This window comes from Chenopodium quinoa, unplaced genomic scaffold, assembly GCF_001683475.1.
Source record: "Chenopodium quinoa cultivar QQ74 unplaced genomic scaffold, ASM168347v1, whole genome shotgun sequence".
Lineage (NCBI taxonomy): Eukaryota > Viridiplantae > Streptophyta > Magnoliopsida > Caryophyllales > Amaranthaceae > Chenopodium > Chenopodium quinoa.
The window spans coordinates 3,903,435-3,917,726 of NW_018744502.1; the positions used below are offsets into that span (position 1 = coordinate 3,903,435).

The 14,292-nt window shown below is 41.0% G+C and overlaps 1 protein-coding gene across 1 annotated transcript; it reads left to right on the forward strand.

The window, feature by feature from the left end:
* Positions 1 to 6,704: 6,704 nt before the first annotated feature.
* LOC110698235 lies at positions 6,705 to 8,489 on the forward strand. The gene is made up of 3 exons (XM_021875632.1): positions 6,705 to 7,575; positions 7,666 to 8,078; positions 8,370 to 8,489. The coding sequence occupies exons 1-3, from the start codon at positions 6,705 to 6,707 to the stop codon at positions 8,487 to 8,489; spliced, it is 1,404 nt and encodes a 467-aa protein (XP_021731324.1).
* Positions 8,490 to 14,292: the final 5,803 nt, after the last annotated feature.

Consider the following 14,292-nt stretch of genomic DNA (forward strand, 5'->3'; position numbering starts at 1 on the left):
TATGGATTGAAGCAAGCATCACGGAGTTGGAAATTTTGATTCGACGAGGCGATTAAATTGTTTGGTTTCCTCAAGAGCAAAGAAGAACCTTGTGTATACAAGAAGTCTAATGGGAGTAGCCTAGTTTTCTTAGTCTTGTATGTAGATGACATAATGCTCACAGGGAACAACATACCAATGATTAAGTTAGTCAAGGAATGGTTGAAGAGTTGTTTCTCTATGAAAGAGTTGAGAGATGCCGAGTACATATTGGGAATTAAGATCCATTGAGATAGGTCTCGAAGGATGATTGGACAAAGCCAAGAGACTTATGTTGATAAGATCCATGATAGGTTTGAAATGCAAGACTCTAAGAGAGGATTCCTTCCCATGTCTCATGGTATTACGCTCAGTAAAACCCAATGCCCTCAATAGCCAAAAGAGTTGTAACATATGGCTAATGTATCTTTTGCCTCTGCAATAGGGTCCATTATGTATGCCATGATATGTACTAGGCCGGATGTTGCATATTCCTTGAGCATGTGTAGCAGATTCCAAGCAAATCAAGGAGAAGCACACTGGACAACTGCTAAGAACATCGTTAAGTATTTGAGAAGGACTAAAGGATTGTTCCTAGTTTATGGTGTTAAAAGTGCACTGGTTGTCAATGGCTATACGAATGCGAGCTTCCAAACAGAAATAGATGACTTTTGATCTCAATAAAGGTACATTTTTTGTCTGAATAGAGGAGCAGTGAGCTGGAAGAGTTCGAAGCAAAGCACTGTCGCAGACTTTACGACAGAATCTAGGTAATTGGCTGCGGTAGAAGCAGCTAAGGAGGCAATTTGGATCAAGAAGCTCCTCACTGAGATAGACATTATACTAAGTGCTCAAGAAGGAATTGAGTTGTTTTGTGACAACCATTGCGGTATTGCTCAATCAAAGGAGCCAAGGTCACATTACAAGTCCAAACATGTTGAGAGAAAGTATCATCTCATTCGAGATATCGTTGGCAGGCGGGATGTCAAGATATGCAAAGTACGGATGAGAACATTACTGATCCGCTTACTAAACCCCTTCCACAAACCAAGCATGAGATTCACACTAGGGCTTCTAGATTAAAGCAAGTTATGTAATTTAAGTTGTATTTGTTTTGAGAAAACTTATTACATATGCAATACATTAACTTGCAAAATTATGTTTAATAAGAAATTCTTATTTAATTGTGGTTTGATATTATATAAAATGTCCAAAATAATTATGAATTGATGGGATCATCAAATACATGATTTGGTGAATGAAACCCACAGGTAAACTAAATTCATAAATTATTTAAGTTCCTAGTTCGAAATCATTAAATTGGACATAAATGATTTCAATGAATGGACTGACATGTAAGATTGATTGGATAGCGCATTTCATGGGCTATAGGGGCATAGAGATGCTCGGTCAATCACTTGGACATGTATGAATGATACATGATCAAACTATTAACCTACTTTGAAGTTCAAGTATAGAACTTTCGAATATTAGTGGATTCCTTTGACATGAGTGGAACACTGATTTCATTCAATGATTGATTTAATTGTGGTACATTAAAACAACATGCCGTAAAAGAGGACTATAAAGGGTGTTTCCTACTTACTTCAAAAGTTGAGTGGGAGCTTTGGTCACCACAAGACTGGATTGAGTCTATCTATTTAATTAAGAAATGTGTCATGGCCTCTTGAAGAGGGAGATTTGAGAAAAATGCATGGTCGTGCTCAAATGGATTACATAGTAATCATTTTTTTTTGCAATTCTAACTCAGATTTCAAGAAATGATTTGTAGATTAATATGATCTCAACATGAGATGCAATCATATTATCAAATCGACACATATTGACTTAAGGAATTTGAATATTGCAAACTTGTCTTAGACAAGTGGGATATTGAAGGTTTTATGTCTTCGTCAAATGTAATTACTAGATATATAATGGATCAAATTATGGAGATAATTAAGTACGTTCTTTTGGGTCTTCGTTTTATCATAGCTAGAGGTACTTACGACCTTTGGACAAGTAAAATAGTCCAAAGCCCAATTGAACATATCCTATAAGGTCACACAAAGGGCCTAGATTGAGCAAAAGAGGAAGAGGCCCATAATGGGCCTCATCTCTCTAGGTGGCCGACCATGTGGGTTGGTTTGGAAGGTTTCGGGCTTAATAACCTAGTCTAATTATAAATAGACTAGGTTCCTAGGGTTTTCATGACACAATTTACTGTCAATCAAACCCGAGTTAGCAAAAACGAAACCTAGCCCTCTTAAACTCCCTTTCCCTCTCACGGCACTCTCTCTCCTCCTTGCGCCGAAGTGTGTTCAATGTTGGTGGTGTTTCGTGGTTGCCGGTTATCCATAAAGGTGGTGATCGTGGTGCATTTCTCCTTCATTCAACCAATATAGCATTGGTGGACGGCTCATTCGAATCCCGTGGACTAAGTAGAGGAGCAAAGCTTGGGTATCTATTCTTTCCCTAATTGTCAATCAATTGCTACGTGGACATCACGCTTCAAAGGTGTAATTATGTGATTCTTGTGTGATATGCATGCGATCTTGTTTTTAGTGGTATGAATGTGATTCATGAAATTCCATTTAGAGTACCTAAATCCCTACAATGACATCCATTCAGGTGACTTCGCTCAAAGAGAGCATTTCCCATTCGGGTGGTACATTGCTTTATAAACTCGCTACTCAAGCGGAAAAACACAAACTGCCCATCCAAAATGGACCAGGGACGGTCGTTAGCCATTTGTATATGCCAAACTTTAAAAGTGACGACCTAGACGGTTAAAGGAGGCCACCTGCCCAACGTAGAATAAAGACGACCTTCAAATGTTCAGATCCTTAAGACTTAATTTTATTGTATTATTAAAGTTTTAAACTCGGCTAAATTTTATTGAACTAACTAAGTTTTCAACTCATACGACTCTTAAGACCGTCCGATCTTCTCAATGAGAATCTCAATGGAACTTTAATAAGCTAGACGGCGTAAAATGACCGTTTATATTATTAGTTGTCCTAATTACACTTGGCTACTTAGGCGGCTAAGTACGAACAGCCTATCCTAAGTAAGAGAGACGGTCATTAGCTGTTTGCGCTGCTCTTGCCAATTATTTCACCGTCTGCTCATTGGACGGCTATTTAAATCACTTGGTTTGGGGCAATCACGGTAGTGATTGGTTGACTTAGAAATTAGTCATACTTTAAAAGTATCAAAAATTTCTTAGTCAATCAATCTAATTTTGAAACCAACTAAACGACCATCCAAGGGCAAGAACAGCCGGTGGAGTTGTTACTGCATGCATTAAATAGGGTAACGAAACACTTAGTTAAATTTATGCAAATTTCAAGGTTACTTGAAAAATCAAAAACTTGAATTTTTTTTGATAAACCGACTACTTAGCCGGTATAATTATATATACTTCAAGTTAAGATCCTATGATCAACATTAAGAAAAATTGTTAACCAGTTATATAATCGGGAGAAACATTGTTAAAACCCGACCCCGTGATTGGTAAAGATACACAATACTCGGCACACGGGCTGTAAAAGCAAGTACTTGGCTATCAAGCCAAAAATAAAATTAAGATTAACTTTGTGGAGGGGGTGGCAGCTCTGCATCTATAGCCGACTTTTCAACATCCTCGGCCGGCTGCTCCCGCTTTTCTTCATTCTCAGCCATCTTATCGCCTTCGACCGTCTGTCCAAGCTGGTGGGCAGTAAGAACATCAGTTTCACGGTCAAACTACTCCTCCCAAACTTGGTAATCCTCAGTTGGAAAGAGAATTGACCAAGCCATCCGCATTTTGGGTACGTACTTGGCCTCGTTCTCCTGGACCAGCTGCTCATTCTCAGCCTCGGTCTCCTTCTTTAGCTGGGACGCCTGGGCAGCGAGCTGATTCTTCAAGGTATTAACTTAGATTCGGAGGTCGTCTGCCTCATGATCAACATCCCGCAAGGCCTTGAGGTTTGACTTGGCGGTTTTCAGCTCGACTTCTAAGGCGGTCACCCTCTTTTTGGCCGCATCTAATTTACTTTTAACTTGGAGATTAGCAGTCACCTGAGAATATATAATATGACTGGTTTGTAATTCATTTCTCATGACGTCATATTGGGCGGTATTTAAATTAGAGGCAGCCCATTCTTTGGCACACTTTACTTCCTTAGTCTTCTCAACAAATGAGGTTTTGAGCCCTTCCACCCGTAACATGGCTTGTAGGCCGTACAAAAGAAAACATTAGAGAAAGGCGGTAAAATAAGTTAAAATATCTTAGGGATAAGTTACTCAGGTTACCTAAACCAGCAGAGAGTTAACGGTGTCAAAATTGAACGTCCCCACTCTTCTTAGTGCCGCCCACGGACCTTCACGAAGCTCATTGGTAAAAAGAACGAGTCATTTAGGCCTTTTTGGAGTCAAGCACGGCCATGTTTAAGAGAGGCACGGCCATGTATTCTTGAAGAAAGGAAGAAGAATTAATCTGGAAGTTAGGCACGTCCGTACCCAGTTTAGGCACATCCGTGCCTAGGCGTCAGAAACCGAAGAAAACTCTCTGGAAGTGAGGCACGTCCGTGCCCCTGCTGACTTTGAATTTTCATATGAGGCACGTCCGTGCCCAATATAGGCATGTCTGTGCCTGGAGTCCAGAAGATGAGAAAGAACCTTACACGAAGTGAGGCACGTCCGTGCCTCTTAGGAAGACTGCGCGATATATTTTTGTTGCGTTTTCTTATCTTTTTCGGAGTATAAATACTCTAGACTTTATATTATTTCATTATTGAGTATTTTATTAGCATCTAGTTTTTATTATTAGACCTAGTTCCCTCTATTATTTTTACGTCGCTTTTGTAATTCAAGATTCAAGTTCTACTTTTGCAATCTCCATTTATTTCAAGATTTGGTATTTTCTTTTCATCTTTTGTGTCTTAATTATGTTTTCCTTGATTATTATTGTTATTGTTTCTTTCAATATGTGTGAGTAGTTTTCTTATTCCAAGATCTAGGGTAGCCCAATTATGATTGATGCATGATTTAATTCTTTAAATTCTCTAATAACTATTGCAATTGTTAATGCTAAATTGATTGTGATTATGCCAATACTATATTAGAGATAATTAGTATTGTTATTATTCCATAGTTTCAATCACAACGAGAGTTGGGTTTTAACGGATTTGAGTAAATTAATTTAGGGTTTGAGATTCATCACGAGAGTAGTTGAATTGATAATTGGGAAGTGAAGTAAAGTGTTTAATGTCTCTAATTTGCATGATACCATGAGAATAGGCTTGATTGTGGGTTAGGGAAGCCATTGATACTCGAGAGAGGTCCTTGGTATTGATTAGGGTTTGCTTTTCCCCATGTTAATTGGAATTGTATGTTAGGGGTAGATATATAATTGCATCGATCGTAATTGTGGTGATACTTGATCTTGGATGTTTTAGTTTATTGATTTATTATATTCGTTTGATTTATTCTAAGTTTTCCATACTTTAGCTCTTAGTTTATTCCACCATTGATTGATTCTTGCTTGGTGATTACTTGAGTCTAGATAATTTAGGTGAACCTTAGTCTCTTAGGATTCGACCCTTACTTTCCCGACTACATAGTTAAGAGGAATAGTTAGGTTATTTTTGTTAGGTACGCGACATGCCTATCAAATTTTGGCGCCGTTGCCGGGGACTAACGGTTTCTTCTGATTATTTGTGATTCGTTTTTGCTAAGCTTTATTCGTTGCTTCGACTATTGTCTCTTGTGTTTTTGATACTCTGCTTTTAGTTCCTTGTTGCATGCAAACACGAGGTTTAGGATCAGACGATTTAATACCTTTTGATTCTGAAATCGAAGCAACTGCACGGAGACGAGGAGGTAAAAGAAGGAGGAATCAATATAATAGAAACATGGTAGACCAAGGAACGAAGTCTCTTTTGGAGTACGGTATCCCTGATACAACAACCGGACTCCTCTCTAGCATTGTCAGGCCACCTGTCACTGCTCAGCACTTCGAATTGAAACCGCAGTTCATTCAATTCCTCTCTAATGATTAATTTGCAGGCACACCACATGATTGCCCAGTAAGTCATATTGATAGTTTCTTGAAGAAATGTGATACTATGAAAATGAATGGTGTTACAGATGATGCTATCAGACTTCGCCTTTTCCCTTTTTCACTACGGGATAGGGCGAAAGAATGGTTGAGAGATGAAGGCACTAGCTCGTTTGATACATGGGACAAGCTAGTGAAAGCTTTCCTGGTCAAGTTCTTGGGACAGGAAAAGACTGCAAGGCAAAGAAATGAACTATCTACTTTCAGGCAGTCAGATGATGAGTCCCTTTATGAAGCATGGAGGAGATTTAAGCGCTTGCAAAGACAATGCCCTCATCACGGTATCCCAGAGTGGCTGTTGATTCAAACCTTCTATAATGGCCTAACCCATGAGTTCCGAATCTACATTGATGTTGCATCAGGGGGTTCTCTCTTGACAAAGAACCCAATTGAGGCAAAGGAGCTGATTGAGAAGGTGGCGGCCAATGATAATTATCATCCAACAGGTCGTCCGAATGTGAAAAAAGGAGGTAAGCTTGATGTAGATGCTTTGACTATGTAAGCCAGTTTTGTGCAGGCACTAACAAGCAGGTTTAATAAGCTCCAAGCTGAAACTTTAACTAGCCCCCAGGAGGTTTGTCAAATGTGTAATGTGCAGGGTCACATCACACCTGATTGCCCGCAGAACATGAGTGAGATGTCTATTGAACAAGCCAATGCTTTATACTCCTCAAATCCCAAAAATCCCTATGACCCCTACTCCAATTCCTACAATGAAGGCAAGAAACACCATCCCAACTTCTCTTATAAGAATACCCAAACACAACAGAATCCACCACCATCGCCTCGACCCAACAACTACAACTCACCACCCGGTTTCCAACAAATACCACCTATGAACCAACAACCAACGCAACTACTTCCCCAAAAATCTAGCCTTGAGTTGATGATGGAGAGCTTCATTAACACAACTAACAGTGCCATCCAACAACAAGGTAGCTCCATCCAACAGTTGCAGACCCAGAGTAAGCTCATGGAAACCCAAATAAGTCAACTCTCACAACAGGAGAGTTGTTTATCAACTCTTCATGATCAAGCGAAGGTCCAAAAAGAACAATGCAATGCAGTTTTCTTGAGAAGAGATGAATCATCTCCGAGGCAAATAGATGAAAAAGTGTGCAGCGTGGAGTCTAGAAAAGATGAAAAGGGTAAAGATGCTCAAGGTCCCAAATATGTTGCTCCACCGGCTTATGAGGAACCGATGCCCTTCCCGCAAAGGTTATCAAGGGTCGTGCTCGATAGAAATTTTGGGAAATACTGCAAAGCTCTTCAGAAGGTACACGCCTCTACTCCTTTTTCCGATCTTTTAATTCAAATGCCTCAATTTGCGAATTTTGTGAAGAATATCAAAGATCAACATGAGGATAAGGAAGTAGTCAATAAGAAAGGCCCTACTCTCTTATATGATAACCTACCACCTAAGCTGCATGATCCTGGTTATTTCACTATTCCCTGTACGATAAACGAAAAAAATTTCGACAAGGTTTTGTGCGATTTAGTTGCTAGTGTTAACTTAATGCCTTATTAACTGTATGAGAATTTAGGTTTGCAAGGACTTAAACCTTCCCCTATTTCTCTTCAAATGGCTGATAGGACCTCTAGACTCCCTAATGGTGTGGTTGAAGATGTAATAGTTACGGTTGGTGAACTTGTTTTTCCTGTTGATTTTGTCGTCATGGATATGCAAGATGATCATCAGATCCCGATTATATTTGGTCGTCCATTTCTTGCCACAAGTCAAGCCCTAATAGATGTTCCTAAAGGACAAGTGACCATTAGGGCCCAGGATAAACAAGTCATGTTTAAGCTCTTTAATGAACATAATTCTATATTTGATGGTGGTACTTGCTTAAGAATCGATGCTACTAACCCTTTGGTTGATAAGTATGTATTTCACAGAAATTTCGTGAGAAACGAGGATACAATTTCACCCAATGATGTGTTTGGCAACATGAAGGTAAGTTAGGATACAAGGCAGGTCAATTATACAATGAAGGAGTCACTTGGAAGCAGACATTTTCATGGGCCACATCGCGGAGTTCCTTCTTCGTGTGGTGACCCAGGCTGAGCTATCACTACGGTCGAGCTAAAGACCTTATAAACAAGCGCTAAATGGGAGGCAACCCATTCTCGAATTTTTTTTTACTTGGTTTTTATTCTTATTTTATTTTATTTTGATTTTAGATTTAGTTATTAGTGTTCCCATTTATTTTATTTTATTTTATTTTATTTTTCTTTCTTTATGCAGGTGAAAAGAACAAAATCCTTGAAGGAGGATCTTACAGAAGAGGCACGTCCGTGCCTCACAGGTGCACGCCCGTGCCTCCAACCCATAAAGCCGAATTTTTATGAGCAAGTCCGTGCCTAAAAGAGGCACGTCCGTGCCTCATACTTAAGAAGCGAAGTGAAAACTCTGCCTCAGAGGCACGTTCGTGCCTCAGCTCAGATCACCGCCTTTCAGTATGAGTTCTATGATATTGGGGGCATGATGCGTCAGCATTTTCAGGGCGGTCCTAGCTCCGGCCCGAGGTATGATTCCCCCCCTCCCAATCAGTGGACCTGTTTCCCTCTCCCCTTGTCCACTTTCCACTGATTTATGCATACATTGAGGACAATGTATGTTTTAGCTTGGGGGAGGGTTCATTTTTCAACATGTATATATTAGTTTTTTTTTTTTTTTTATGTTTGGTCAGTTTTTCTTTCTTATTAGTGTCTTTGATATGCTATTACACGCTTATGCTTCTATGATAATGATCATACATGTGTGCTTTGTGAAAAGAGTTTTCGAAAACCCATTTACCAATTTGCTTGGAATTTAGTAGGCTTGTGGCTAGGATGGTCTCCCCGCTCTACTTATGTGAATATTTTGTGTACCTGGTGAGATCATTGAGCCATATTTGACTGATTTCATTCTATCTCAGTCATACTTTTTCATGTGTGCTTAGTGTAGGGTTTCGTAGTGACTCGACACTACGCGGAAGGAAACCCACCAAGACCCGCCCCTTAATTAAAACAATTAACAAGCATATTAAACTTAATCAAACAAGATTAAGAACAAGAATTATACCTTTGTCGCGTGCTTCGCTCCCAAAGAGCTCTTACTTCAAAATTCCGAAAACACGAGATCTCCAACGGATCGACCCGAGCGTCCTAAGTCTTGAAGGTTAATCAAGACCCGGACAAAATAACTATGAGTTTTACGAATCAAAGGTTTACTCTTACTTAGAGTTGCCTTTTTAATTCCACTCAGGGCTGTTTCTTTCCCAATACCCAAGCATGGTATTTATAGGAAAAAGAACCCTTAATTTGGTCCCCACAACCTTGCACAAAACCTGGTCAAGGGAGGCTAGCTGACTGCCATCTAGCATGCCAGCTAGGGCTGCCAGCACGCATTGCCTTGCTGCCCAGCACCCAGCCATTCAGCCAGTGCGTGCTGGTGCTGGTGCTGGTGCTTGTGTTTTGGCGCTGGGCGCTGCTAGCACGTAGTGCTGGCACTAGCCCCAACAGCCCACGCACAGGCTAGCCCCCACTCTTTCCTTGCGCGCCATTGCTAGCACAGCCAGCATGCGTGCTGCTAGCGAGCCACGCATGCTGGCCCTTCCCTCACATCATCCTACGCACCACGCACGCAGCACGCTACACACCATGCACCACGCAACGCTCGCACACGCATCAGCCAGTGCCTAGCACTATTATGCTTGGTGCGAGGCACGCACACACATAGGTGCGCTGTGCTTGGTACGTGGCCTGCGATGGTGCCTACAAGCAAGGCCAGTGTTGCTTGCTAGCTCGTTGTGCTTGGTGCTGCCATGCGAAGGCACGCACACAAGCACACAGCTCCGTGCTGCTGGGCGACGGTGCACATGCACACGCACACACGCGTGTGCCTAGCACTGCGATGGTGTTGTGCGTGGTGCTAGGGTGCTGCGATAGCCTGCCATGCGCACCCAGGCACCTAGGCTAGCACGCTGCTAGCTGCGATGGCAGCCTGGGGCTTGTGGTGCTTTGCGATAGGCTGCGATGGTGCACCTAGGCTGCGATGGTGCGCCTAGCACACCTAGCGTGCGTAGGCTTGCGCCTAGCCATGCTAGGTGCATGCTAGCTTGAACTAGCCTAGCATCCACATGGTTAGACCATTGTGGTGCTACGGCTACGTTTGTACTTGTCGCTTTGTGATTTTGCGACGCTCGGTCTCGACGTCCTAGGCTCGATATCCGACGTCTATATTCGTAAAACTCTGGTGACTCATTAAATCTTTTCAGATTAATTCGTCGTCTTGAATCGGTGATTCGATTGGGTTCGACCCGAAGGGTTCAGTTAAGATTAAGTTGTAACTTCAATTATACATTGATATTATTGATCGGAAGCGGCCTCCACCTAGGCATTCCGATCACTTGAACTTATTGAAGAATTGGCTCTGTAATAATTCTGAACCCTCTATCGGAAGAATACACTTGTTGGAAGGACGCCATTCCTTTCAATCTCCCACTTGTCCTTCCGGACAAGTGTGCATACAGTGTATAGCCCATTTCCTATGTCACTTAATGTTTCTTCGTGAACTATAAGGTAAGATTCTTTGTTATCCTTATTACGTTCAGAAGTGTTTCTCGATCTCCGAGTTCGACTGTCAATAAGAAAATGATTTATAAAATCCATCTGAGCACGACCATGAATTTTCACAGTCTCGCTCTTCGAGCGGCCTTTGTAAACAACAAAACATTTTCCCTATTGTTAGTAGGGGGACAATCCCAGTCTTGTATTGTAAGTTCCTCTTACTAAGAGGACATAGTCACCTGAGTGTTCCCGTTATGATCCCCAGTTACGGCAGACGTTAGGAAATATCAAAGAGTCTAGTACTCAAACAAGAAAACTTCACAATACTCATGGTCGGAGGAAACAAGTTCCGATAGTCATAATGAGAAATGTAATTATGACAAAATTTAAATTTTCTTAAAGTACTCTCATAGGTCTTATCCAGTACAGTTTAAAACTGTGCCTGTGCAAATGATTTATGACCATCACGTCCTAGTAGCACAAGAAACGGTGCTGTAAATCATACTACACACTAATCTATGGCGGTCATCAATCGTCCATCTGTTAGATGACCTCGATTAGGGACAATTTTCGATTTAAATATTCAATGTTCACTTAACAGGTGTTTCTTTATCCAAGACATGGTCTTGATACCCTGTTTTGAATGTTTCCCTAAATCGAATGGACTCATTATTTAATTCTAAACCACAATTAAATAGTAATGGAGTGAATGATAATTTTGCACAAAAATTAATTACTCCATTAATGAATGGTTTTAATACAGTGTCTTACATTAAATATCCTATTTAATTAAAACACATGTACAGGGAATTTCAAAGCCAGTCTCCAACATGCTTGATTCCCATTGCCTCAATGTGCTAGTTGTGTTTCACTTGAGGCAGCGGTTTAGTCAAAGGATCGGCCACATTATCATCTGTGCCAATCTTACAAATTCTGATTTCACCTTCGGATTGCCATTCCCTTATCATGTGAAATCGCCTTTGCACGTGTTTGACCTTCTGGTGCTCTCTCGGCTCCCTGGCCTGAGCGATAGCTCCATTGTTATCACAATAGAGGTCTATCGGCCCCTTGATTGAGGGTACAACACCAAGTTCGCTAATGAACTTGCGAATCCAAACAGCTTCCTTGCCAGCTTCTGAAGCGGCCAAGTACTCGGCTTTAGTTGTAGAGTCTGCAGTGGTGCTCTGCTTGGCACTCTTCTAGCTAAACGCTCCTCCATTCAAACAGAATATGTACCTCGACTGTGACTTGAAGTCGTCTCTGTCAATTTGGAAGCTAGCGTCGGTGTAACCTTCAACAACCAGTTCTTTGTGGCCTCCATACATCAGGAATTTATCCTTGTTCATTTTCAGGTACTTAAGGATGTTCTTGGCCGCAGTCCAATGCGCCTCTCCTGGGTTCGATTGGTATCGACTCTTTGCACTCAAGGCATACGATACATCTGGCCTTGTACATATCATGGCATACATGATCGATCCGATTAGCGAAGCATATGGGATCTAATTCATTCTTTCTCGCTCAACAGGTGTCCGTGGACACTGTTTCTTGCTGAGAGTTATGCCATGGGACATGGGTAAATGCCCTCTTTTGGCATTCTCCATATGGAATCGAGCCAGTACCTTATCAATGTAAGTACTCTGGCTTAATCCAATCATCCTCTTAGATCTATCCCTGTAGATCTTGATGCCCAATATGTATTGTGCTTCTCCTAAGTCCTTCATTGAAAATCACTTTCCAAATCAGCCCTTTACGAACTCCAACAATTTTGTGCTGTTTCCAATGAGAAGTATGTCATCGACATACAGGACTAGGAATGTAATATCACTCCCACTGATCTTCTTGTATACACAAGACTCATCTGGATTCTTGATAAAACCAAACTCATCTGCTGGCTTGCTTTAGTCCATAAATGGACTTCTTCAGCTTGCAAACCTTTCCAGCGTTGCCTGGATCGATAAAACCTTATGGTTGTGTCATATACATAGTTTCTTCAAAAATTCCATTAAGGAAGGCAGTTTTGACATCCATTTGCCATATTTCATAATCGTAATATGCAGCAATCGCTAGGATGATCCAGACAGATTTTAGCATTGCAACTGGTGAAAAATTTTCATCATAGTCAATCCCGTGGACTTGTCTATAACCTTTTGCCACCAGTCTAGCTTTGTATATTGATACATTTCCATCCTTGTCTGTCTTCACTTTGAAGATCCATTTGCAACCAATGGGTGTATAACCCTCGGGCAAATTCACCAAGTCCCAGACTTGATTTTCAGACATGGAATCCATCTCGGATTTCATGGCCTCTTGCCATTTTGCAGAGTTGGGGCTCGCCATAGCTTGCTTGTATGTCGTCGGCTCATCACCATCCATGACTAGGATGTCCTGATCATCGGTTAAGACGATACCAAGGTATCTGTCTGGTTGAGATCTTTGCCGTTGCGACCTACGAAGGGTAATCGGTTGAGCATTTTCATTGTCTGTTTGACTCTGACCAATCTTCTTAGATGCTTCCAAAGTATCTAGATTGTCAGGTTGACATTGTTGCTCGTCCTCTCGAACTTCGTCGAGTTCGATTTTCCTCCCACTTGTCATTTTGGAAAGGTGATCCTTCTCCAAAAAGACACCATCACGAGCAACAAATACTTTGTTCTCGGATTTATTGTAGAAGTAATACCCTTTGGTTTCTTTTGGATATCCCACAAAGAAACACTTATCCAATTTGGGGTGAAGTTTGTCCGAAATTAATCGCTTGACATATTCTTTGCATCCCCAAATCTTGAGAAAAGACAACCTATGAGGTTTCTTAGTCCATAATTCATATGGAGTCTTTTCAACAGCTTTTGACGGATCTCTATTCAGTATTAGTGCTGCAGTTTGTAGTGTATGTCCCTAGAAAGAGATAGGGAGTTCACTAAGACCCATCATTGATCGAACCATGTCTAACAAGGTTCGATTCCTCCGTTCGGACACTCTTTTCCATTGAGGAGTTCAGGGAGGTGTCAACTCTGAAAGAATGCCATTTTCTTTCAAGTGATCGTCGAATTCATGGCTCAAATATTCGCCACCTCGATCCGATCGAAGTGCTTTGATTTTCTTGCCAAGTTGATTTTCAACTTCTTTCTGAAATTCTTTGAATTTCTCAAAGGATTCAGATTTATTCGACATTAAGTAGACATAGCCATATCTACTATAATCGTCGGTGAAAGTGATGAAATATCGATAACCTTGTCTTGCGGGTGTGCTCATTGGTCCACATACATCCGTGTGTATTAGACCTAATAAGTCACTTGCCCTTTCTCCCAACTTGGAGAATGGTTGTTTTATCATCTTGCCTAATAAGCACCCTTCGCAATTTTCAAACGACTCTAAGTCGAATGAGTCAAGAACACCTTCTTGAAGAAGTTTCTTGATGCGTTTGATGTTAATATGGCCAAGACGACAATGCCACAAGTAGGTTTGATTCGACTCGATGGTCTTAGCCCTTTTGGCAGTATTCTCGATGTTATAAACCTGTTTGTCTAGTGAAAGCACATAAAGACCATTTTCTGAATGTGCCATACCATATAAAACATTATCAAAATAAATAAAACAACTATTGTTTTTTATTCAAAATT

Excerpts from the sequence above, each read along its gene's own strand:
- LOC110698235 (XM_021875632.1), top strand. The coding sequence starts at position 6,705 with ATGTGTAATGTGCAGGGTCACATCACACCTGATTGCCCGCAGAACATG. Across the intron at positions 7,576-7,665 it reads TGGTTATTTCACTATTCCCT|GTTTGCAAGGACTTAAACCT; the intron begins GTACGATAAACG and ends ATGAGAATTTAG. Across the intron at positions 8,079-8,369 it reads ATGTGTTTGGCAACATGAAG|GTGAAAAGAACAAAATCCTT; the intron begins GTAAGTTAGGAT and ends TTCTTTATGCAG.